At 54.9% G+C, this 25,897-nt stretch overlaps 1 protein-coding gene across 1 annotated transcript in view; it reads left to right on the top strand.

The window, feature by feature from the left end:
- The window catches only part of LOC122382393, a 40,108-nt gene extending 14,667 nt beyond the window's left edge, over nucleotides 1-25,441 (top strand). Inside the window, exons 3-6 of the mRNA XM_043367633.1 lie at nucleotides 16,125-16,224; nucleotides 18,172-18,194; nucleotides 21,468-23,000; nucleotides 24,965-25,441. Coding sequence (XP_043223568.1) covers nucleotides 16,125-16,224; nucleotides 18,172-18,194; nucleotides 21,468-22,426 — 1,082 coding nt within the window. The 3' untranslated portion in view covers nucleotides 22,427-23,000; nucleotides 24,965-25,441. The remainder of the gene's footprint in view (nucleotides 1-16,124; nucleotides 16,225-18,171; nucleotides 18,195-21,467; nucleotides 23,001-24,964) is intronic.
- The last annotated feature ends 456 nt before the right edge of the window (nucleotides 25,442-25,897 follow it).

The following is a 25,897-nucleotide window of genomic DNA, read 5'->3' as shown; positions in this document are numbered from 1 at the left end:
GGGGGCTCTGGCAATCATTTATATAGATTAAGGGCTGCTTCCATCTAGACATCTAGTAGTTTTCCTTAGGTCTACGAAGCATCTATGTAATTCATACCATGGTTAGCTGACAGTATGGCATAGCTGACAGATGCATATCCGCATTGGTCAGTTGACGGCTGATCATTTTTGAGTCTGATCATTTTTGAGTCTGATGACCCCATGAGAGTCTGATCATTTAGCGAGATAAAAATAGCCCCAAAATCAATATTCCGAGAGGCAAGTGGACTCACTCTATGCGTGCAGACGCGCTCTGCATATGGACTCCCTCATACCTACTCAGCTGTTGGAGCTGTCTGCAGCTCAGCTTAACCCGGTCAACAGATGTCAATGCGCTATAACTGACAAGCTTCGGCAGAGCTATTTATTATCAGCACTGTCTGTCACAGCCTCTCGCTCACAGACACACGATGCTGGCCTCTTTTCTCATCGTGCCTCGCGGTTACCATGACAACCGGTGTGTCAACTCGGCCAGCCGTCTGCGCCAGATACAGACCGTGTACAGACCCAGACCGCCTCGAGGCAAGGAAATGAGACGTAATGCCACTGCTAATAACGTGCTCGCCAGCGGCTCTTGTTTCCTTTTCTGTGGCTGTTAGGCTGCTGGTTAAGAGCGGAAAACGCGCAGTGCAACAAAACGGTTTGAACATTTTACGAAAGCGGATTTCGAGAAGCGGGCGCGGTACGCTCGTCGACGCAGCGTCGGCTCACAACACTATTATACTTGTAGATGCTGTTAGCTTTCCCGGCGGATTAGCATGTGCCGGGAGGAGACGGGTCCTTCTGAAAAACACCACAAAGATGACGTTCCGACTGTACAGACGCGTCGAGCGACGTGCCTGCGGCCGGCTGCTGCTTAGTAAGCGGAGTTTACATGTCGGGATAACACCTCATCGGGAGAGGAGTGAGGCGTGTCGGCCCGCGGCCCCGGGCGTCCGCCGACCTGGCGTGACCTCGCGGACGCCGCGACACGGTCGACCTCTGACCCCGCCGGTCGTGCGGCGTCCCGGCACCGCGCCGCTATTTGTTTTTGGACAATTTTCCGCCATTGTGAGGGCGGATTTATCGACGAACGGCTAACAAGGCGGGTCGGAGCGGTCCGAGCCGGGGTATTATCGGTCGCCCGGCTGCGCGGACAGGGTCAGAGGTCAGCGCGTAACTCGTGGCCCTGTTTGTTCCCATTATGAACATCTTCATCTGAGGGCCTGGCGCGGGCGGAAGGCTGCCCGTGGGGCTGATTGGTGAGTGGGGATGGTCCCGCTGCACCCTACCATCGCTGTCGTGAGGCCGAGCTAACGCAACGAGATAGAGAACGGGCTTCTGAAATCAGTGTTTGTGTCAAGAAAGTGAAGGCGTTTGCTTCTGATCGTTTTTCATCTTTCTTCATTTTTGCCCTAAGTTTTAGGTGCATAGCACGTAATGTTTACCGTTTAAGTGAATGCCATGTCTGTTCAGAAGCAAAAGAACATAATTTGCTGGTTCTATTGAAGCCTTTTGTTCACCACTATTCCGTTAGGTACGCCGGTATTTTTGTCTTGGTTGGACCCTGGGCTGGGTTTGCCCACCGCCACTGCATGTTGGCACACCTTTATTCGACGCTAATTAGAGTCAAGGTAATTACCTAATTATGTTTCTGTTTAAAACATGCAGCACAGCAGTGCACGAACAGTGCGGCCTAAATGCCTGGAAGCTTTTAGGGATGAAGTCGACTGTGCCGAGTTGCCAGGTACCGGATCGCTAAAAGGCGGAGTTGTTACGCAGTGCTGCTGAGAGGATGAATACTGTATATACGAGCTGCCCGCCGGCGGCTGGACTGGAGATGAAAACTCCCCGCCCTGTGGAAAACGTGGCATTGTAGCGCGATAACACGGTGAGATGTTGAATTCCTGGTGGTTTAGCGTCAAAGGAACCTCTCAGTGTGTTGACTCGGAGAGTGGAAGGCCTCTGGTTCGGACTGGGAGCGACACGAGCTGGTGGGCCGGATGCGGTGTAGCTGACAGGCTGAGAGGGTGTCCGCCGGGGCAGTCGGCATCCCGTCAGTGCCAGCGGACTCCGAGTGGGCCCAGCACTCTCCGAGGACGCGCCGCCACACCACTCTGACCGCCCGGGGCGCAGTGTCTCGAGTAACACCGCTTTTTGTGTCGCCGTTCAATGGCGGAAGCAGACGCTCGTTTGTCTTCCGACTCTGACATCTCAATTCAAAGAACGGCTGTCGAGCGTTAATTAGTGAAAACATGGCGGTGTTTTCTCACCACGCCGGCTACCTCGGGGACTGTGCGGTCAACGTGTGGCCGCAGTCGGCCGCAATCGGACTCTAAACGTTTTGTTTATCGGCTGTGTTAATGACGGTAGCCGCTTAACACGCCTTTGATCGGTTGCATAACGATAATGACCTTGTTTCTAGAGTTGTGTTCAACTGTTTCAAACAGCTGTGGTCTTTTTTGTTCGAACTTCGCCATTTACTTAATTGCTCAATTTGAAAGTGTTTGGTAGGCCACAAACGTGTGGAGAGTAATTGATCTTCGACTAAAAAACAGCCTCATTTTGTCGAGTCCCTCTCTGGTGCCCACTATCATTACATCACCTCAGGGACTTGTCGTGCTATTTTTAACGATTTTGTCTCAATTACGCGGCCAGGTGGCGTTGTTTCTGGAGTTCGCGCGCGGAGAGGGTTAATTTCCCTCGAATTACACGGCTAAGTAAGTGGGCAGGCCGGGCGGCCGCTGGGGCGGAGCTGCCGCCAATTCGGCTCAGTATCGGTGAACCTGGTGAGAGGAGTAGATCCGAGAGAGAGAGAGAGAGAGAGAGAGAGAGAGAGAGAGAGAGAGAGAGAGAGAGAGAGAGAGAGAGGAGAGAGGCGAGGAGCAGGAGTAACGGTGGCCTGTCAACAGTGAGAGCCAGGCTACTGCGACCGCGGCTTCACGACCGCCGCGCATCCACGATGGGCCCTACATATTTCATCAGGTAGAATCGTTTGTCTCACGAGAAAGACAGTGCTGTGGGAAAGAGAGCCGGAATGAGAATAGAGGGAATGTAACTACAGCAAGAAGGATGGATCGAGAGAGAGAGAGAGAGAGAGAGAGAGAGGGGGGGGGGGAGAGGGAGGTAGAGAGATGAAGTAATGGTGAAAGAAAAGAGCAAAGGAGGGAGCCAGCTGGAGAGAAAAAAGAGATAAGGGAAAGATAAAAGGAAAATAGATTTGAGTCGAACAAAGGAGGGGGAGAGAAGCAGGCGTGAGGAGCTGGGACGAGGGCGATAACTAGGCAGAGGAGGGAGGAAGCCGTAATTCCAATGTGGGTCGGCCCCGTAATGACATTGGCGGCATGGGGCGAGGGTTCGCCGGCGGGCGGCCGGGCGCCGGCTGCGGGGATTGGAGTGGCCCGACTACGCGTGCAGGGGGTAATTTGTCCCCGCCCCTCCTCGCCCGGCGCTGGTGCACCCCACCGTGTGCACCCCACGGTCAGTAAAGTGACGCCTTCAGTGTCGGGTGGGTCGTAAGCGGCCGCTGCGCCGCGGGTCTGCCGGACGTCGGTTTACGGGCCATGTATTGTATATCTCCCGGCTGGAGACGGACCGTTGTCACCCACCTCCGGTATTGGAGGGCTGACCGACCGCAGCCCTCAGCCCACGGGCCGGCCGGCGGGGCTGTTTAGCATGCGGCGTGTTGCGGCGCGGCGCGGTGAGGCGCGGCGCAGTACCGGCCGCCGCGCCGCGTGCCGCCGCCGGCCGCCGCTGGTTTATGGGAGCCCCGTTAGATCGCAAATCAGAGCCGCGACATGCCCAGCCGTCGAACGGCGCACGATGAAGGCATCGCGGGGTGAGACCGCCCCCTGCTGGCGGGTGAGGAGGCGGACCCGGCCGAATCGCCGCCAGCGCCGCCCCGGGCCGCTGGTAGCAGGCCGGCCGGCCGGCCGGGCTGCTGGATAGACGGTGGTAGGAGGCAAGAGTGGTCAGGACTCATGAGGTGGGTGAATGAGACTATGTATAGTGTTTGTTCCTACTCGTCGCTGAGTGGTCAGAAGCTTAGCCCGGTTGGAGACTGTTATCAGTTAGGAGTCAACCATCGAAGGCTAGTCCAATCTGAGACATTGGTCGTCAGCCGTCATCTCCCAGCCGTCATCCGTCATCCGTCTTCCGTCAGACACCAGGAACCAGCCGTCAACCGTGGACCGCTATCTATCAGCTGCCACGGGTCAGCCGTCATACACCATTTGTCTCGCTGATGCCAAGTCAGTGACCTGACAAACACGTGTTGGGAGCTCCGCGGGCTCGCTTCCATGGCATTCATCCAGCTGTCCATGCGATAAAACATGGCTCATTTTGGTATCTTATTCAGGGTGACTGAGTAGCTACTTTGCGGCCTCGTCTGAAATCACTAACGAAGGCTATTTCGTTATGCTTCTGAATAGCATTATCGTTCTTCCTGGATTGTATCATGTGGCGCGGTTTCTCCATTTCTTCTGTTCCTGTTGCGGCGAGAGAGCGGAAAAGTAGTTCCAGTCTCCTACGATTCCCATTATGTGATCGCTCAGCTCTCGTGTCTCCGGTAGCTCGATGAGCCGCTGCGGGTATCGGTGGAACTCGGTAGCTTTTGGTAGATCTTAGAACTCCGCTGGATGGTGCTCAAAGCAGAGCAGTGGGGGAGTTCTGGAGAGAGGATGGGTGTGCCTCCGAAGGCGGTGGCTTACGAGCCATACCTCTCCCAAAATGGAGAGGTATGGCTGAGTTGTTCATTCCTCTCTCTCTCTCTCTCTCTCTCTCTCTCTCTCTCTCTCTCTCTCTCTCTCTCTCTCTCTCTCTCTCTCTCTCTCTCTCTCTCTCTCTCTCTCTCTCTCTCTCTCTCCCTCTCCCTCTCCCTCTCCCTCTCCCTCTCCCTCTCCCTATTCCTCTCCCTATTCCTCTCCCTGGACGCGTCTCGGCACCGCCGGCGGCGTCGACGGGCGGCAGTCCCTGCCTCTTCTCATTACCTTCACTCAGCCGGGGTAGCCGGTCTTCCTGCCCAGGAGCAGAGTCGCGTGCTCACCGGCAGTGCTGGCGCCGTTGTCACGTGTCCTGCGGCTGTCAGGCTGTCTTTTGTCACGTGACCGCTGTCGCCGCACACCTGACCTCTGTGACCTGCGCGTCGAACAGGTGATTGGCGGCGATTATTTCCCGATCTTCGTAATGGGAGTTCGGTTGTAAGGTGGAACTAAGATGGACGTTGGCACTCGCCACGGGCAGTGTCGGGCAAACGACAACAAATTTCCGCGTGATCAATGCGTTCCTGAGCCGGTCGTTTGGCCGTCTAGGATGTTTATTGCTGGCGTCGCTGAGGCAAATGACTCAATCTGAACGGAGGTGGCCACGCCTCTGTAATGGTTGTCTGCGCGGCGGAGGATGTGTTCTAACCGCCGGCCACGCCAGCTCGTTTGTTCTCCGCTGCTGCGAGGGCCGCTGATGCATTGGCTGCGTGAGACTCGGACACCAATCAATAGTAACCGTCGATTATGAGAAACTTCGTGCAACAGAAATGAGACCGATTTTTCACCCGAGACTCTCGTAGGCAAATTATTATCATAACAGCATTGATCTATAGAACCTGATTGCATTTTGATTAGCCTTCACAAGGCCAGAGAGCTGCACCGTTGCGTAATTGTGATGTATTTGACGGGCAAGTACGGTATCGGCCACCTTTGGGCGGCTTATTATTGAGCCAGATGTAGGGGCACGCCCTATCCCACTTCTCGGCCTCTGTTATCCAGGCCGGCCCCGGCAGTAATGCACGCTGAATGTCCGAGCGAATATCAACTCATCAGGATGTGCGGTCATTCAGCAGGCATCGGCGTGTGTGATGGCTGGAGCGAGAGTAAATTGCCGCGTACAACTCGTGCTCAGGTGCCCTAAGTTCTTATTAATGTAGGTTTTGACTGCGGCTCAATTTGAGTCAAGGTCAGAAAGGTGTTGGAGAGAATTGCATTATTTCACCTCTGTGTTTCTAACCTTCATAAATGATGCTTTGTTTGACCTTTGCACGATTGATGCGTCATGCTTTAATTAACTTTAACGTAAAACCATTGGTTGTTAGAACTTCTTAGCAAACATTGTAACAGGTATTTTACTTCTCCACTCGCAGGTCATTCATCAACACCCCTCTGAGACAACTTATTAGTGACATGACGATATTCTAGTATTTTTATTCCTTATTATGTTAATTATCTAAACCAGTGACTGCTGCCTGTTTCTATACAAGTATCGCGTAGTACTTTGTCCTCTGCACTACAGGCTCTCCCATCCTCGGTCATTTGGTCCGTCTGGGGCCAGTGACCTGCTCCCGTTGACCGCGCGAGTGCCACACGGTCCGCACTGGTCAGATATCCAGACCACAGTGATGGAGCCGCTCTCTGGCCGAGCGAATTAATAATGAAACCATCTGGTGGCTGCGGCTCCGACGCCAGTAATAGTACGCCGAGGCGACGGTGGTGGCAACGTGATCCAGATAACGATATTACACTGGCCCTGTGGCTTATGGCCACTGGCGAAAACATATAGGCATGCATTGTGTAGTATAGATAATGTAAAAGAAGATTAAAAAAAGAGCTGCTGCATTATGAAGTTGCCTGGTAATGCGTAGTGGTGCCAGGTTGTGTTTCTTTCGATGACGTTTTTTTATTCAAGCCTTAGTTTTTCGTCGTATAAATATATTTTGGTCCCCCAAGCTGATTTTGTGACTTCTCTGTGACTGCTGGGCCTGCCTGATATTCGCCTCCTACCACTAACCTTTGGTCACGCCCGTCCGGTATCCCTGCGCTCCCCGTCCTCTCCGCTTGTCCTCCCGATTTCCCCAGGCGAGGACAGAGGGAGGACAGCGACACGCCGGCGAAAGTGGCCTTCGCGGGCGGACGCAACCGTCATTGGACGTTATGCGCTCGTTATTGTATTCACAGAGCACACATACACACGCTGAATGCAGTGTTGGCGACTCATCTCATGAAATATGCAGTCCTCGGGGCGGACGCTGGGCCGGTCGCCGCCGCTCCCCGTCGCGGTTAGTCAGCTCTGTCAATGACACCGCCGACACTCTGCACCCCCCCCCCCACCCCCCTGCGTCCCCAGCCTGTCACCTGATGTCCACCTGCAATCAGCTAAAATACCCGGCAAATATTGGAACAGCGTCCGCTGTCAGCCGGACCGTTAATAACACGCACGGACTTCCGTTCAATTCATTTCGGGGACTGCGACGCGCGGTGCCAGCGGAACACCAGGGTGACTGCGACGAAAACATGGGCGCTAGCACCAGCCGGAGGTCTGGACTGGTGGGTGGCGGCGGGAGGGACAGAAGCGGCTGTGGTGGTCGCTCCTCGGTCGTCTCCCGGCCATGAGTGGGACGTTTTTCTGCCCACCGCGACCCGGCCCGACGCTGAATGTCGTGTGTAACAAGGAGGAAGGACGGTGGTCCGCCCAACAATACCCCATATGGTGACACCGACCGGGCGGGCCGGCCGCCGGCGTCCAGAGGCCTTTGACGAGCCAAGCGCGCGTGTCTGTCCGCGCGCGGCCCGGGGGTGTGACAAACAGCCATTCTGAGGCCATCGCTCACCGTGTACAGACCGATACCGGCCGTAAATATTAGCGGGGTGGATCGGCAGGACAAAGGGCCAGAGCGGCGCCCAGCCATGATACAGCGAAAAATAAATAAACAGGCTCGGTGACTGTCCGCGGCTGGGGCGGGTGCGGATTCCATTTATGCTGTGATCGGGGCGCGTTTTGACTCGTCACGCAGGGTAGCAAACGACGAGGGGGCATGCCAATGAGCAGCGAACGAAAATTGGCCGCTTAATATGCTAATGCGTAGAGTGACTGTTTCAGGCAGTGATGTCATGCTATGCCGTTGGCTGTTCATTGCTTGTGAACAAATTCAGTAGGTCAGTTTTACAAGGAAACTCGTAACCTACGCTAAGTGTTTTTCCTCGACGGGAACCAGAATGCATGCTGTTCCCCTCTTTGTTACATGACGATGAAAGTACATTTCGCTGTTTCACTGCAAAAATTGTATGCCAAATTTTGAGTTGCATGCTATTGTTGTTCGTTTAACTGAATTAATCATGAATTCAAGTTTGTCACCTCGATTTTTTCATTTTTTCGAACATCTCTCACGACAAACGCATTCCACGAACGCTTCCAAAGATACAATCAAAGCCAGCATTCGCTTGCTGACAGATATGAGCCGCCTCCAATCGCTAGAAAAAAAGATGAATGCCAAACTTAGCACCTACATGCATCACATCACATGCTATATCAACAAAATGCCACAAACACCTTGCAGTCTGTCCTCAGTGAATTCCCTCCTGTCACAAAATATACACCAACCATCTCTCTGTAAATTTCACTCTCGTCCCCAATAACCTCCGACCGTTCTTCATCCTCTCTCTATTGCCTTCTCCTCGTCTTCTCCCGTCCGCTGCGGCCGTATCCGGCTCCAGGAACCGACCTGGGGCGGCAGCGGCTGCCCTCCATACGTGCAGGATGCCCATCGGCCGGCCGTGCACCACTCAGTGCACCACTCAGTGCACGACACAGTGCACGGACGCCGGCCTGGTGCAGCCGGTCGGCCGGCCGGCCGGCCGGTCGCTCGGCCCCGCCCCTGATTGGCCGATAAGCTTTTCTCGGCTCATTTTCGGACGATTAATCAGTGAGCGCGGGCGGCGGCGCGGCGTGAGCGGACACATGTCCGGGACGGACGGCCTTTGTGGCGCTCGCCGCCGCCGCGCCGGTACTGCCGCGGCTGCGCCAGCACTGCCGCGGCAGCCCACACGACCGGTCAGTGTCAGTGACAGACTCTGAGCCGGTCCCTGCAGGACCGTTCATCACGTGCCGCAGCCGGTCACAGACGGGATCTCTCCGTGACGCCGTGCGTTACTCATTGCGTGCCACCGCGTGACTCTGCGTGACTGGGCGTGACGGTGCGTTACGTGCCGCAGTGTGCGTGTGACGCTGGCACCCGCGTGACCGACGCGTCGCCACCGCTGGATGCGCCGCGACCTCCCCATGGAGACGACCTGTCGGTACCGGCCCACCCCCACCCCCGCCCCGCCCCCGCCCCGCCGCTGGGGTCAACCGCCGATGGACTGCTAATTATATTGATTGGCGTGCATGAGAGCGGACCATCGAGCGGAGAGCGGCGCCGGCGGCGGCCGAGCCGTCGGGTGGGATGGCCGGCCACTCCCTGAGCGCCAGAGGCAGCCTCACGCCGGTGTGGTACACGGCCCTGCACCGGCCTGCTCCGGCAGCCGCGCCGCATCGCCACCGCTGCGCCAGAATTGCCGCAGCCGCTGCGCTAAATCTGCCGCTATCGCTGCGCTCAATCTACCGTATACCTAATCAATGCCCCAGATCGGCTGCAGCTGCCGATCTAAGCCAAACAGATGGACTGCGTTTACCGCAGTGTAGTTATGCACAGTTACAAGCCGTCAGTCAGTCAAAATAAATAGCTTGCACCCGTCCACCAGTTGCTGCTCTCGGAGCGCCGAATCCTCGTCTCGCTCGACGGAACTCGGGCTACCATTTGCATTCCACCAGCAGTCTTTGCCTAGCGGGCTGTCTTCCGCGCTATCCCGCCGCCGCCGCGCCGCTTCTCCGACGATTACCGGCGCTCGTTGAGACCATTGTGGCGCGTGAAATGAGCCGAGACGCAGCGCTGCTAACCGGCGAACCGCTGACGGATGGCAGAGGATAATTGCTGCCATATCCCTCCGGTGAAGGCGGCGTTATCTCGTTGCTCGTCAGCAGAGCCGGGTACCACCTGAGACCCGGCCGGCGCGGCGCAGTCTGCCACCGCCTGAGAATAGGTCCCGGAGGTCACATTTGGTAGACGCGAGTGCGTTACTCTGCGTAATTCGGGCCGGAGTATCGGCAGGGATGGTTACATTCTCTGGTCTGCGAGGGATCAGACAAAGTGGGCCAGAGAATGCGCTAGCTAGGGCGACGTTGATGTAGGAAATTCTAGGGGATATTTTTGTAAGGCCCAGGAAAGGAACCTGCTGGTAACTGGAAAATATGAAGCCAGTTCAAAGCTTCACTGAAAACAAAATTACCCATGGGTGATGAGTAAACTCATGAACCGGCGGTAATTTTAAACAACCTATTTGACTGCTCGAGGCGCCGGTAATGTAACTAGGCCTGCACCGGTCATTCCACCTCTCAATTGTGCGTTAACTCATGTCTCTTCACTCGTGTATTATGAGTTAACCGATTGTGAAAAACTCATGTACTCTTGGTAACTCATTTTGATTACTCATGATATGCGAGTATAGGCTTACTCATATTACACCGTTAATGAAGACACCACACGTTTGACTACATGAGGCGCTAGTAAATGTTACTAACCCTGTAGCGGTCACATCACCAATGAGTTGCGGGTTAACTCTCGTTCCCTCACTCATACCACATGAGTTTACCGTTTGTGACGAATTCAAGCATTGCTAGTAACTCATGCCATGCAACGATTGATACGCGAGTTAAATGTAACTCATGACATGATGGTCAAGTGAACACACCTATTAGATCGCTCTGCCGCCGGTTTTTCCACTCTGTCGACTCATCCCCTGGCGGTCAGCCTCACCCATGAGATGAGAGTCATAACATTAAAACATAAGGTTTATTAAAACAATGCATAGCATGCAGATAAACCACGACTATTACATCATTGATCATATGAACAAGGGTGATGAACACAGCACGACGCTCATGCCCTTCCAGACATGAACTTGGCCTACACGCATGAAAAAGCGTTAACGCCATTTCTTTGCAAAACTACCCGGCAGAAACACAAACACAAAAAGAGACAGAAAGTCCCTAAAGTGCTGCCTCATGTCCCTCCCCGTGCACTCCTAAACGCAGCCGGTCATCGCCGCCCACTGCTTTGGGGGCGGCGACACATCGGTCTTCAGGATCACGGCACACATCAGGTAGCCGGCCAGACGGATGGCTGGGCGGTTGAACGACTGCGCAAACACTGTGAACGCGGCCCCCTGCACGTCAGCAGCTTGTTCACCTTTGCCGTTAGCTCCTTAAACTGCACTGCTGGCACGCCCTCTATGGCGTGGAAGTCGTCCGCCACATGAGGACGTGGCTGCGGCGCCGATGTGAATGCACAACTTGGTGCTCTTTAGCACGGTGCAGAGGAGATGGTCGATCGCATCGTCTGCGACGGAAAAATTTACCTTCAGAAATCAAGGCCACGAACTGCAAACTTTAATTTGGTACAGCATGCCTCTCGCAATTTTAACCCACGTCTTGCTGGGGGAGGGGGAGGGTGTTTGAACACCTCTTCTGTGGATTTTCGCAAATATCTCAAAAAAACGGCGGCGCTCCGGATCACCTAAAGTCAGGTCGCCAGGTCAAGCCAAGTGACCTCACTACTTAAAAAGTTATAAAGCCTACCATAGCTACACCCTAGTGACCGATTGCTTTGAAACTTGCAGCGATTGATAAGAGCAACAGTTTGTACAAAATGTATACCTTAGCATTTTGATGTCGATGGCCTAAGGTCAGGTGAATTTTGCGACCTCTCAGTTAACCCGCGAGTTGCTGGGGGGGGGGGGGCGTTAAACGCCCCCACTTTTTTCGCCGGGCCATAGCATAAAAACGGCGCGCCGCAGGCGCGCCAAATTCTGGGTACCTGTAGGGAATTGATTGAAGTTGATTGATTGAAGAATCAACCCACAGGACAACCCAAGGTATCAGTAGTGTTGTGTGAGTGCACATGTAGGTACATTTTCAATGAAAATATGCATTTTGCACTTAAACATACCTACAGGCAATAAAATACGTAACATTTAACACTCACCAGTCGCTCCAGCCTCCAATTCACTGCGTCCGCCGCGTCCCGTGCTGCACTTCCGGCACAAACATGCAAGATGGCGTCATGGCGGTAATATTAACGCGTAAGGCTTGTGTAAAGCAGCTCATGGATAATTCACGGTTGATCATATTTACCGGCGCATCATTGGTTTCCTTAAGCTGCGTTTGAAGAGTTAATGATTTCAAACTGGTTTTTGAACTCATTACTCACGAACAATGAGTTAGCAAGAATCCCTGTCCTCTTTTTCATGAGTTCTTAAACCCAAACCTTCAGTTTCACTAACTCACGGGTCGTGAGTACATTCCTTACTCGCCTTACATGAGTTTGCGAGACTCAACAGGGAGTTTTGATACCAATGTTTTGTGCGTCATGAGTCGGGCAACTCATAGGGAGAAGGTCATGCATTTGGGCAATTGAGTTTTCAAAACGAGTAAACTTTTACTCTTGAGTGTTAACGCTCCATGCATGAGTTACTCATCCAAATATACTCATGAATGGCGAGTCAAATATGAATTACTCTCCCCTCATGAGTAGATTTGTTTTCAGTGTTGCTATTATTTCGACGTATCCTTGTATTGATAAGCCGTAGGTATTCCGTTTTTAACGATGACAACTTTCAAATATATACCAATAGGTTCAGGCCTGCCAATTAAAGTCAAACCCACCGTTTACCTGGCAGTGGCGTCTGCGTTATGTCCAGGTGACCGCCCGTAGCACGGGGCTGTTTCGGTTTGACCGCGGTTATAAGGCCGTCCCGCTGGCGGCACAGTCCCTAATTTGACGTCGGCAAAGCTGCAAATGACTACTGAATCATTCGGCGCGCCCCACCCTGCCCACAGCCGCCGTCTTTGTTTTAATTATCGCTCCAGACAGAACTGTAATCAGTCGACCACAGCGGAAATTAGTCGGTAATTGCACGCAGCGAAACTGCATGAACATACTCGTCCGTCGATCTGGATCCGCAGCAAATTGCGAGCACAGGCTGTTTGGTTTGAAAGCCTTCCCGTCATTATTGCGACAATATGCGGGTGGTACGGCCCACGATGTACTTGTCGAAGTAGTTCTATCTCCCCTGATGAGACAACGTTCTAACGCGGCCGACAAAAGCTTGTTGGCAAGGCGTGAGCGATGACGAATGACCTCAGCGGCATAAACAGCCTCTTTTTAAATGGCGGACATGCCAAATTACCTCGCTTAGACCCACTAATGGTGGTGCAAGTATGCGAACAACCAAGACGAGTCCAATTAAGCACTGTATGGGAAGATACTATCGTGCGAGGTTTCGCAAAGCCAATTCATCACGTGGTCTGTTTAACGAGCCAACGTGTGCTGCTCTGTCCGGAATGGCCGCAGCACCCCGCCCAGTCGACTTCCGAACGTCATTTTCAGCCAATTCATGCTAAACACCCGGGCGGACAATGCGTCATTATGTGCGCGCTTATGCTGTCATTAGGTTCGCTGGACGCGCGCGCGCCGGCCGTGCGTCCTGTGTGCGGCGGCAGCGCACAATCCGCCGCACTGGTGACGATTAGCGGCGCCCGGAGCTGTCGCACGGCCGGCCGCGCTGATTGTGACGTATGCGGCGCGCGTCTGCGTCACAACTGGCGCAGGAAGCACCACCGCTACGCCGCGGTGAGCACGGCATTGTCCCAGGCCGATGGCTGTAAAAAGGCCTTGGGCGTCGCCGGCCAGCCCTCGAGGTCCGTCGCGCCGGACGGGGGGGAGACGCTTCTGTCGCTCCGTCGGACCAGACGCAGGGCCCGCCGTCTCCGGAGCTTAACGGGGACAAACGCGATCGAGGGGAGACAGATGGAATCGGGGTCCGAGAGACAGAGGAATTAACGAAGACGGGACCCGACTTAGAGACAAACGGAGGGAGCAAATAGAGACAGATGCGGGCTAAAATCCGATGCGTGGACAGTCTGGGGACTTAGCCAGGGACAATGACCGAGACGCAGACAGAAACACAGAGCCGGGAGAGGGACAGAGGAGGAGAGAGGAAGAGAGCTCATATGGACCCGGGGACAGAGCTGAGATAGAGCCCGAGACGGAGCTGAGGTAGAGCCGGTCACAGAGCTCAGATGGACCCGGGGATAGCGGGCCTCCCTCAACCGATGTCGCCACCACAGGCCGCCTTTCATCGTCGGTACGACCGCTCGCCCGGCGGACGATTCATAGCTCCATTGGAGCAGAGGCCGCTTCATATCCATAAGTCCGATCGGACCAGATTGAAAAATCGATGTGGCCCTGGCCAGTGCCGCTACTCTGGACGAATGGGACGCTCTCTCTGAGTTTTCCGCGGGCGCCGGCGGCGGTGGCGGTGTGTTCAGCGGCCGATTGCGGCTCGCTCCTGTCTGGCTTCTGTGCCTCTCGCGCTGCCCTGTGCCTCTCCCAATCTCTCGGCGCCCGCGGTTCCTCTCCCCTGGTGCAGCTGCGGCTGGCGAGAGATTAATTACACAGGTACTGCGTGTAATGGGCGTCGGGTACAGCCCAGCCGTCGGCAGCACGTCTGGGTCGACAACGGCCTCGCCGCCGGTCCCCCACGCGCACTATTTGTCATATTTAGAGCCGAAAAGCTTTATTACCTGGCGACTGGACGGCCGGTATTGCTGGACGATGAAAGAGACCTCACTGTGGCGTGTAACCGGCCTTGGTGTAGCGTCGTTTAATGTCAGTGACGCGGAGCTTCTGGCGGCAGCGGAGAACAATATCTGTCAAGGCTGGCCGCTGAGCGACTGATTGGGCTGTGCCCCGAGGCAAGGCACGGACGGGGGCTCGACACAACCGCCCGCGGGCCAGCCTTAATGAAGTCGTCCCGAGGAGACCGACCAACACCGAGCGGCGCTACAATAGCCGAGTGTTTTTCATCTCCAGCCTTTCACTTTTGCCGAGTGCGCATACAGATGCGCCACAATGAGGTTTCAATTTGCTTGCGCCCGGGGACAAAGGCCCATCGAAGCCGACTGTGTGCCCTGGACAGCTCATTGTGCAAGTGGCATCTGTCGGGCCCCGGTGGAATAGGCGTGAAGTGCGCCCCGACCTGCCGACAATCACCGTGACGCAATGACAGGGCTAATTACGACCTCTGAGTCGGTGACCCAGTGCTGATGGCGGCAGGTAGGGCACAGACAGACTGGTTATGAAGTGATCGTGATATACACACGGGAAGTGGGACGAAGGAAGGTCAAAGGTCGTGGCTGGAAAGAGAATGATGGGAGACTGCTTTGCCACGAATGGATTCTGACTCATATGAATTGTGCTGGTCATCCGACACTAGGACTTTTTTGAAGCTCCCTTTGAACCCAGTCAGTAATCGTAATATATGATTTGTCATAGCCCGGTCATAGGCTTAGTCTAACCATGGCTGTCTCACTCATCTGTGCCTTTTCATTGTCCGGTTCTGCTATATGACTCAGCAGCTGGTGACGCTGACTCCACTGAGTCACTAGCTCACCAGAGGTGACAATCACACTCACCATAACCACCAGTTTCACACTCCCGTGCACCACACGACAGGCCAGGAAACCTCTGTGCTTCTCAGAGGCGATTATCCCCTCGCGACGGGCGTCACTCACACACTTACTCCACCAGTGACGTCACGCTCGTGCTGCACACTGACGCCAATGACGTCATTGGCTGTCGATGTCGGCAAATGGCGCTAACCAGGCGGCCATTCATCAGTGGTCGGCTCGCGGCACTCGCTATCGACAGCGGAGACAGAACAATGCGAGCTCGGCGCGGCGGCCGGCGGATCCGCGCCGCCTTACAGCCGGCTCTGCGAGTCTCTCACAGCGAGCTCACAGCCTCTCACAGCGAGCCCACGGCGCTTACAGCGAGCGAGAGGCCTCTACCGCCGATCGGAGTCATTTGTCCAGCTGCCACGGAGCGGCGGTGCTGGGGAAGGGGATGGGAGGAAACTGACCGCAGCCGAGTGCCGAAACTGGCCAGGCTGGGTTGGGAGTTTGAGATGGACGAAGTTGTGGCTATAGCTGGAGTTTGGTTCTTGAAATTTGGCGTGGGAATAAACATGAGGCAGGTTGAAACGCAATATGGTGTAAGTTAACGGTCCACTTGATATATGCAATTGCATGATCAATGACAACGCTTTTGCATTGATGAATGTGTGATGTGTCCTTTCATGAATGTCTTTTACGTTATGAAGAACTATAGGTATCAAATGCTACCCCCTCTCCACTGACACTGCAATGCCAAGTTTCTAACTCTCGTTCCCGTTTTCTGTTGACAGAGGTGACGTCATCGTCATGGATCCCGATCCTGGTGGTGGTGGCTCTGCTGTCCGCCCTGCTGGGCGCCATCGGCATGGTGGCCGTCATCCGCTGCCGCAGGTGGGTCAGCGTGCTGAACTCCTTAGCTTCACCCGGGGCGTCAGATACTCCTTACTTGGGCCCGGCGCTGTAGCGTGCAATGTGCATGCGGGCCACTGTGCCTCGGCGTCGGCACGCTAGCTGACCGGGGATCATGGCAGTAAACTGATTCCAAGATAGTGCCCTGGAGTGGGCTGGGTCGAGCCCGGTTGGCACCTGGCGTGGTCACTGAATAACTATAGGGTGTGGCAACATGACTCCCGGCACTGTGAACGAAATTCTAAAACACCCCGATGGTGGAAGTTTCGCCAATGTTTCGGCTGACGTATGAGCTCCTGGGCATCACTCGTTCTACTCAGCCTACCCGCAGGCCGTCTGTGAATTGCTGGCTGCCCTGTCCCGGGGTCACTGGCTGTATCACTCTCCCTGGTTAGACGGGCCCGGGGTGGCTGCGCCCGGCGCCGGCCTCAGCCATTACCCGCGCGGCCGGCAACCCGGGTCGGCAATTTGGCCGGCCCTGGTGTCGGCAAACGGGGGCCATTTGGCGGCCTGTTTTTAGAGGTGCGACCCGTACCCGGCAATTTGTGGAGTCTGACCAACCGCCGGCGCCCGCGCCCGTCCCTCGGAAACAGATCAATTACGTGAGGCGGCGTCTAGGGGGGGACCAGGGGGTACAGGGACAGGTGATGACACTATTTGAAAGGCGGATGGTCGTTATGAGTGGTTAGTTTGAGCAGCCGTGACATCGGGATGCCAGACGAGGACCTCTTGTAATATGATGCCGGACTTAGCACTGAGATGTTGTGTCACGCGTCCTTATTTACTGCAATGTCTTTGAAAGAATGACGGCTGTCGGCTGTGATTTGAAACGTACAATTTTACGGTGAAACCCCATTGGATTTTAACCCTCGCCCATGTAGGGGGGGGGGGTTGGTGCAACCCCCCCCCCTGAGGTTTTTCGGAAATAGTGCAAAAACGGCGGCGCGCAGCGCCGCCAAATTTTGGCTACCTTATGGGGCAAACCTTGCGCATCTTTTGATAAAAAAAATTTGACCGGGTAATGTCAGGTCACGGAGTTATGACGTCACAAAGGGAACAGCCTCCAGCCGGATTTTCACAAACTGAGTGCCAACGCCCGAGGTTTCCTGCCGGTGGTACGGACATCGGTTGATGGATCGTGATGAAACGTCCCATGCATGTTGGGGCAAGTATTGGCTATCATATGGTATAAGAAACTTGACCGGGTCAGGTCAGGTCACGGAGCTATGACGTCACAAGAGGAACAGCGTCCGGTACTATTTTTGAAAAGCGCCCGAACCACTATTTTGCTAATTCTTGTCACCTCAATGGGAATATGCAGCAATATTAGCTTCTATAGGGAGCAAATGGACCTTCCAAATCCAAAAATACAATCAGATTTCAAAAATTTAAATTTTGATTTTTCGAATTTCTGCCGCCGACTGTGACCTTGCCGACTTCCGGCGCTCCCAACGCGCCATTTTTAGAGCTAGGGAAACGAAATACATACCAAACGATAGAGAATTGATCAAGGAACACGATAGTGAAGGTTTCAAGTCGATATCTCCCACCGTTTTGCCGCAATCGCCGCGGAAAGTTGAAAAAGTCTATTTTTCCGAAAATTTGACCTTTGACCGGTCAAAAGTAGGTCAAATGTTGACCTAGGACCAAAAAATATACCACCAATCGCGAGATCTCGGCGAGAGCAATCCGTTGGTCTTTTCCGCTAAGCTCTACGACGCTCCGTTTTCAAACGCCAAGGGGGGGGGGTCGCACCAACCCCCCCCCCCTGCATGGGCGAAGGTGGCAGATCGCCGTTTACGGGCGAGGGTTAAAGCTGCCTATCAGTGTTGTTGTTGTTATTGCTGTTTGTGTTGCTTTCATTGTTTGTTGCTGTGATGTTCGTGCCTTTACTCGGTAGCCATTGCTAACAAGCTGTTTTTGTTGCAGGTTGCGGGTTCTGCCATCAAAAGGTAAGCACGCCACATCGGTTCTGTTATCAAAAACGTCCAGCTGGTGTCATTTATACCCCTTGCAGGCCTCGTAGCTGAAAAACATATGTCAGTTTCTGTTTTCGTGATAGCACCACTATGTTCTATCGGGCTAGTTTCTATCGGGCCGCAGCAGATTGGTAGAACAGGATTTCCGGGATGTAGCACGTCACCCCTCTGCGCCACCGTGCCCGCTTCCCGTCTGTAATGGTTCAGGGTTAGAGCCTAGCTACCGTTTTCCGATCGGGTCCCTCTCACAGCCGAGCTATCAGAAGCGGCTGCCGTCCGGTCCTGCTGTAATTGAGCCGCTCGCTGGTCCCGCCAGCCACGACATGGTAATTTAGCCGGCCGTTTGATAGCGGCGGCTTTGAAGGGTAACCCTGGTCATTTTTATTAATGGTCACTCTTCGCACGCAATATCGGCCGTGTGTAGCGGCGCCCGCGGCAGTCTCCGCCGGCCGCCTCTGAGGCAGGGCAGGTGCTGTATTGGAGCAGTAAGCCACCCCAGGAAGGAGATGTCAATATTCTTTTCAGTGAAATATTCCCAGCCTTGGAAGTGAAGAGGCCCTTGACCTTCCGGCTATTTGAGTCCGGCGCCGGCCACTATTCGACAGTGGGCGAAAATATGCCCTCATCCCTTCCACGCTCCACAGATGAAAAGGATGGGTGGCATAAAACGAGAACCGAGCCATAAAGGAAAGGGAAAAGGAAAGAATTTATGATGGATTTGCATCACAAAAGAGGCTGTAGTAAAATCCACTTTTGACTTTGACTGAGAGCTGGGAGCGCTGGTATAAAACTGTCCGCGGCCCGGCCCGCTCCCAGCGATGTCCGGAAGAAGGCTATCGTCTATCGTCTGTCGCGTCCGTCGCCCCGTTTCGGGGACCTCATTTGCTGCGGCCGGGTCTTTTGCTCGATGGTGCCGGCCGGATTTATTTACGGCTGTTCCAGTTTACCTGGAGTGATCCTTTGTTGTTTACGACGCACGTCGGACGTGGAATGCTGGTCCGGGCCGTCAAATTGGGCACATAAATCGCGACACTACCGGAGGTGGCGCGCACACAGATATACTGCCGAGCAGAGCGGCCCGCCCGACCCGCGCGCGCTCCGGTGGCGCGCCAATCTGTCCCGACTGTGGGAAGCCGCTGTTGCTCTCAGGGTGGTACTGTTGCATGCGCTGAAGAACAGCACAAAGAATGTGCGCGAGGTGCTGAGCGGTATGCATGCTCAGACTTCCGGCTCAGTAGTCGTATTACTGTGTCTTAGTGCATGGTTGATGTGATGAGTAAATTCTTCGCTGGAACGAGCTACCACAAGCTACCGTAGTGTTGAAATCATCCATCACGTTTTTTATTAGTGAGGCTCTAATCTGCGCGAAAATTTTCCTCGTTTCCTGCTACGGCTGGCTGAAACTAAGACTTCTAAGCCGGCAAGCCGACAGTGACCGATAAGTTAGAATGCGGCGTTTTTATTTCGTAATGCGGCTCAGTGCTGTTTGCTGGCGGGTTATTAAGTGGCCCCTCGCTACGATCCGATGGCCAGAGTTCTGCTCCACCCGCGCTGCATTCCATCAAGGTGCAACTGGTATTGTTATCCCCACTAACTACGTAAACGATCTTTGCATGCTTGGTTGATAATGCATAATCCTCGCTCTGCGATCTTAACATGATCGTCTTAGCATATTTGAATTAGCAAGCTTACCGTCAAAGTCGCAGTTTGATGTTTACCAAGAAGTAAGACAGCAAATCATTTTGTAAACAATCCGCTCGGATGTTTCAATCGTCTATGTCTCAGGGCCCTGAGGAACTATGCAACTTTGACCTTCTCTCCGCACCATTCTCACACATAAAGCCATCATCTCTTCTCCCGGGGGGTGGACAGTCGACCCGGCACCGAAGGACGCCCCTCGCCGCCCCTAGCCGCCCTGTGCTGCCGCTCCCAAGTCCCAACCCTGGCCTTCATTCCTGACCCAGCCGCACTGCGCCGCCCGCTCCGCCCTCGGCGCGCTGATTTGACTATTTTCATGCTAATCCCTGGTGGGTGTCCCGTGCAATTTGCAGCGTCGCACGCCTGCCGCGGCGTTGTTCGGCGCTCGTCATCGAGGTATCAGTTTGACTCGCGAGTGCCCAGGATGGTCTGAGTGGCGTCTGAGTCACGGGATGGGCCGAGTAAAGGAGGGACGTGAGAATGGATTGCGATGATTGGGTCGTATTTAGTGAGCCGTGCTTTAGAGTGATTGAAATAAAACGGGTTTGCAATTGCAGTATCTCTTTCCCATTACGAAACTAGTGTAGTGGGTATTCAGTGTGATGGTAGCGAATTGAAGCATAGGCGCACGAAATTAAACGCAAGAACTATTGAAGCTAGCTGCGAATGAAAATGTGGATGAATCGACTCCACTCATTGAACTTTGGTCCTGACATTGGACATCGAATCATTAGACTAAGATGGACTAAGTAAATTGGATTGAACTCAGACCATTCCATTGAACCGCAGGAAACACCAAACAGTTAGGTCTTCAATTTTCCGTTGCCAAATTGAACCCTCGAACTTCAATCCAATCACAGCTCTTCCACCATGGACCCATCCATCCAGGAGTCCGGACCAATGTTCCCGTTTTGTTTGAGTACCGCGCGACCAATCCCTTGGGAGGGAGCGGTAGAGGCCTATACCTCGTCTGGACTGGACCAGCTTGGACCACTGAGTCGTATCGGACCAGTCGGGACCGAGATGGTCTTGACCAAGCACTCTCGACCGATGAGCCGAGGCGGCGCCGACGCCTGGTTCGTTCCGCGGTCCGGGGCCAATTACCGAGCCAGCCCCACCGACAGATTGAGTCGTCCATAACCGGCACGGGCCGCCACGCGCCGAATAAGGACGCCGCGATGGATTGGCACAGCACGCGCGCCAGACTTGCGCCGCGCCGGTCACGGGTCGGGCGGCGGGCGGGGGCGAGAACCACGCCCAGCTGTGCGCAGATGGATCGGGGCTTGTATGGTCTGAGGGAGAGCCAGGAGAAATTGGGCAGCTTGATGATGTATCTCGTCTTAGTGACCTCATAAGTACTTGGAAACGCGTAGGTATTATAAAAGGCGTGACTTCCGACGTGACTAGGATCTAGGGGCAACTGAAAATCACCTCACACGTGTCATTTAAATTCCCTCCTCTGCTAAATCGCTAGTGCATTCTTCTTTGTTCTTCCCCCACTGCATGTCTCCAGCTCATCTTTCTGACGCGGTCCTCTCTGTGTTTCAGGTCTGTGTCCTCTGGTGTCACTGGACCGACCGAAGGAGGACGCTCCTCCTCTACCGTCCTCCAAACCTCCGGCCGGCCGGGGCGACGGCGGCGACGCGGGTCGCCAGCGCGCCTGGGCCGGACGGCTGTGGGCTCGGCCCCCCAGCGGTACGGGTTCAGCAGCCAGCTACGCCGACCAGCCCTACACGTTCCCTGACCAGGAGAGCGCCGTGTACGCCGAGCTGAACAGCGTGGCCGGCTCCCAGGGCGTACCCGCCTACCGCGCTTATGTGATGAACACTTATAGTGAGATTCGCGACCCGCGCCGCCTGTTGCCCGACGGGACGTATGAGAACGCTGGCTACGTGTTAGAGCCGGCGCTTCACGGTGTCGTTGGCGGCGGGGGCGGGGGTGGAGAGTCGGGCGGCTCTGGTTCCAACCACAGCAGCGCTTACTACTCGGACATTTCGGCTGGAGAGCCGGCCGGTGGTAGTCAGCGGCGCCGACGCCGTGAGCTGGCCAGTGTGTCAGCAAGAGTCGTATACCCTCGCCGGCTACCGGTGCCCATCAACCTACTACCAGACGCGGCAGATCTGCCCGACAACCTGGAGAACCCGCCGCCGGAGAGCACCATGATCGCGGCGACCCGGCGCGGCTCGCAGTACCGCCTGCTCGACAGCCGGACGCTGGCCGCCGCCGGCCGGCTGACCACACCGCCCGGGGTACCGGTGGCCGGCGCTTCGGCGACCGATCCGCTTCGGCAGCCGCACAACATGAGCTTTCGCTCGGACCCTGATTCTGGACAGCGCTCCGGAGACTCGGGTAACCGCTCCGGCTCCGAGCAGGGCAGTCTGGAGCGGCGGCCGCTGCCGCTTCTGCCCAGCCGGCGCGTGCAGGGGCCGCAGAAGCGCGGGGTGTACACACTCACACAGCAGTGCGAGGAGCCTCCGCCGCCGCCGCACGCGTCAGAGTATGTGTAGCGGCGGCAGTGTCATCCTCACTGTGCAATAGAGCTGCCGGTCGGCGGTCGGGTGCGCCGTCCCCGGTCCGCCGTCGATACTCCGATCAGCGTTAGCGCGCTCCGGCGAGATAAAAACTCGTCACCGCGCACAAAAAAAAAAACAGTGGCGTGTAAGCCTCTTAGCGAGCTTACCGGCGGAAACCGTTGTTTTTGGTCGGCAAGCGCTGTGATGTTATCATCTAGTCACGAGCTCTCTCATCCCCGGAGACAAAAACGAGAGCAGAAAAACGCGTTCGGGATGCGCCGAGCAGAGGCCGGTGCGCTCGGTTCAGTGTTTACTCCGCAGTCGAAGCTCGATATTTCTTCATAACTGTCTGCCGGTCGCGAGGGCGGGGGAGGCAGCGGCGCTGTCCCGCCCTCTGCGCTGTCGTTCCGTTCGGTCCCCGACGACTCAACCGGCGCCGACCAGCCGTCATCAGTGCCGTCATCGTCTGGATCGTCATCACCAGCATCGTCATCGCTTGGGCCGTCATCACCAATATCGTCATCAGCTCCAGCCGACTAGATCCTGCCTCGCTGGAACCCAGCTGAAGGTAAATATAACGTCGCCACCCTTTCCGGTATGCAAATTGATCAGCTTCAATAACCGTGAGGGACTGCGCTTCATTTACCCCGGGGTGTTATGGAGGAAGTTTTGGTAGGGTCGGCGCTCGCCGATGCCGGTTCCAGATGGGGTTACCATGGCAACCAGCTCTCCCCTCCGGCCCGGTGCAAACTCGATCTGCAATGCCGTCTTTGTGTGTTTGCCGCGAGTTCTGGCCAGTCTCAATGTTGATGTTATCGGTTGGCGCTAGGAGTTGTTTGAAAACTTGTCAGGTAACTCGGGTCCAATGCAGAGCTCCCCAGCTTCCAATTAGCATATCATTAGCCATGATATAAATGGGCTGGGGGCATGCTAGCGGTCGATGGTGTGTTCATTGTGGCGTCTGGGTGCCGGCGGCGGGCCCGGCGGCCGCAGCTGGGGTGGAGACTGCACGCGGCTCGCTCGTCAATGTGTCTGCACAGGCCCGGAACGGCCGCCGGCTTCCGCGGCCGGCGCCTCTCGGCCGACCCTCACAGCGGCCAGTTTTGTCCCTCAGAGTAGCCAGTTTTTACTGCCGATGGCCGTTGTGTCGAATCCCACAAAAAGACCGACTCGGACGGTAAAAACGTTCACATTTCTCCGGCTAAGCACTGGAATAATCGTGAGGTCAAGAGAGATGATTTTCACGCATTTTTCAATGATAAAATCTCAGACGAACGGGTACAAAGAGAATCGCGCCCGGGCCGAGGAAAAACTGGAATAACATTAGAATATCACCAGTTTTTGTGTCGTGACGCTTCGGCATTTCAAGCAGCATATTCCAAATCTCCGTGAGCTTAATAAGTAATGAGGTAGGCAGAAAGACCGCCTCCAAACCCTAAACCATTGTAAAGAGCGCCTCCGTAGGATAGCGAGCCTATGTAGTTCTATTTTCTCACGGTGTTTGTCATCCTGGTGACTGTGATTCTTCGGCAACTTCAAACGAGTGCCGCGTCTTCAGCCGCTGATTGGCTGGTCTGTGTCACCGCGTCAGGCACACGCGAACTGACACCCTGACGTGACAGTTCCGAGCGCAGCCCGATTAGTCGCTCACCGGCCGACTATTTAAGGGGAATTCACGTCACTGACCGGGAAAAGAATGCCCACTTTCCCGGCTGACCGCTCATTTCCGACGCCAATTCAGCCAGAAAATTGTGTTTATCTGTTTAACGAACAATGGGACAGTTTCCTTTTCCTCATTGATAAACATCCCGAGCGTATTTTTGAAACGCCAAAAGGTGTGATGTGTCGTAGATTTGCCGACCATGTCAGCGCTATAGCGCTTTGTTGAGGGGCTGAATTGACAGCACTAGAATGGGTACATCAGTGTTACTCCCAACCAGTCTATAAAAATGCAGAATGGACACTTTGTCAAAGCCGAATTAGGTTTATTTGCAACGGATAATTTGGACAGGTTTTATGCAAATTATTATGCCTGGGAAGTCACCGGAAAGAAGCGGTGACTCCGACTGAAAGAGCTTTTGTTCGTGTATGTACGTTTCACCATCGCCTCGTCATCAATTTGATAGGTTCATTCAAATGGGCGACGCTTAAGCAGCTACTTATCCGCCGTCTCTGACACTTGGGCTGTCCCCTGTGGGAACCTTAGGAGTGCAGCAAAGTGGGATTCTAGGTCGGTTGCAGGCAGGACAGCACCTTTAGTCAACTTCAAAGGTCACTGACCTCTGCAGTTCCCCCTCCCTCAGGGGATAGGGGTCACCTCATTCGCCGGGGCCCGATTGTGTTCGTGAGGAAATTCGTAATAAACCCACCGATGGTGATGCTCGAGAGGGGTGAAACGAAACGGCCGGCATAAAGCGGGTCGATCCGTTCCCCGGCGCCGCTGCCGCCGGAGTGGCTGATGAACGGTGCGGCCGGCCGGCGACACGCCCCATTGCTCGGCCAGCGCGGTAACTCGGCGGCCGTTTGTTCCAGGTAACCGGCATCGCAGGGCGGCCGCGGCACAGACGGCAGCGACCGACCGACGGATCGACGGACCGACGGACCGACGAATCGACGGATCGACGAAGTTCAGGCGGCTGCCGACGCACCAACGGACCAACGCACCGATGGACGGCAGAGAGCTGCAGTTGCAGAGCCCCGACCGCTCTTAGGTGGCATCAGCGAAGGCACTTGGCTCCATTTGAGGTCATCGTTCCGCCCAGCCGCAGACCATTCCAGAGGGCGTCCCTCCGACGCGCTCGGCTTTATCCGGCAGTCGGCGCCCATCGCCACTGGCATATCAAACTATTTCGCACTCAGGAGACCGTCTCCATGCGTTTGTGATATCCTTGATTGTTGTAACCTGCCTGTACGTGTGTGTATGCGTGTGTGTACATATGTGAGGAGTCCTGAGATCGTATTATCTTATCTATACCAAATCGCATTCAAGAATAAAAACCTGCTGAACAAGGCGGCGTTTTGTGGACGCGGCACGCGGCCGAAGTTGAGGACATTGTCTGGTCGGTTATCGCCGTCATCATCCGTGGACGGTCGTTAGCTGTCATGACAGTCGGGGCACTTTGTCCGGCTGATGGGACAGCTGGAACTGTCGGCAGAGGAAATAGACGTCGTGCTGAGCTGGGACGATAGAGCGGTACCGTGTCTCGTGTGAAATAAGGTCGAGAATCAGACGCATGTCGTTCTCCTGATGGGTGACGACTGAAGCGGTATGAAACAACGTAGGCGAAAGATGCTTGCAGTTTACAAACAGATTAGCTAGTACATAGTAAAAAAACACACACACACCTACACACACATGCACACACTAACAGGAACTCGTATCTTCTTTAGCCAGCACGTTTATCATGCATTAAAAGAATTAGTATTATGCATATTTATAAGAATCATAAGTTTGGCAATGCCATC

Source organism: Amphibalanus amphitrite, unplaced genomic scaffold (assembly GCF_019059575.1).
Source record: "Amphibalanus amphitrite isolate SeventyFive unplaced genomic scaffold, NRLGWU_Aamphi_draft 000138F_arrow, whole genome shotgun sequence".
Taxonomy (NCBI): Eukaryota; Metazoa; Arthropoda; class Thecostraca; order Balanomorpha; family Balanidae; genus Amphibalanus; species Amphibalanus amphitrite.
The sequence above is the reverse complement of the archived record's forward strand: the minus strand, read 5'-3'. Positions and strand labels throughout refer to the sequence as shown.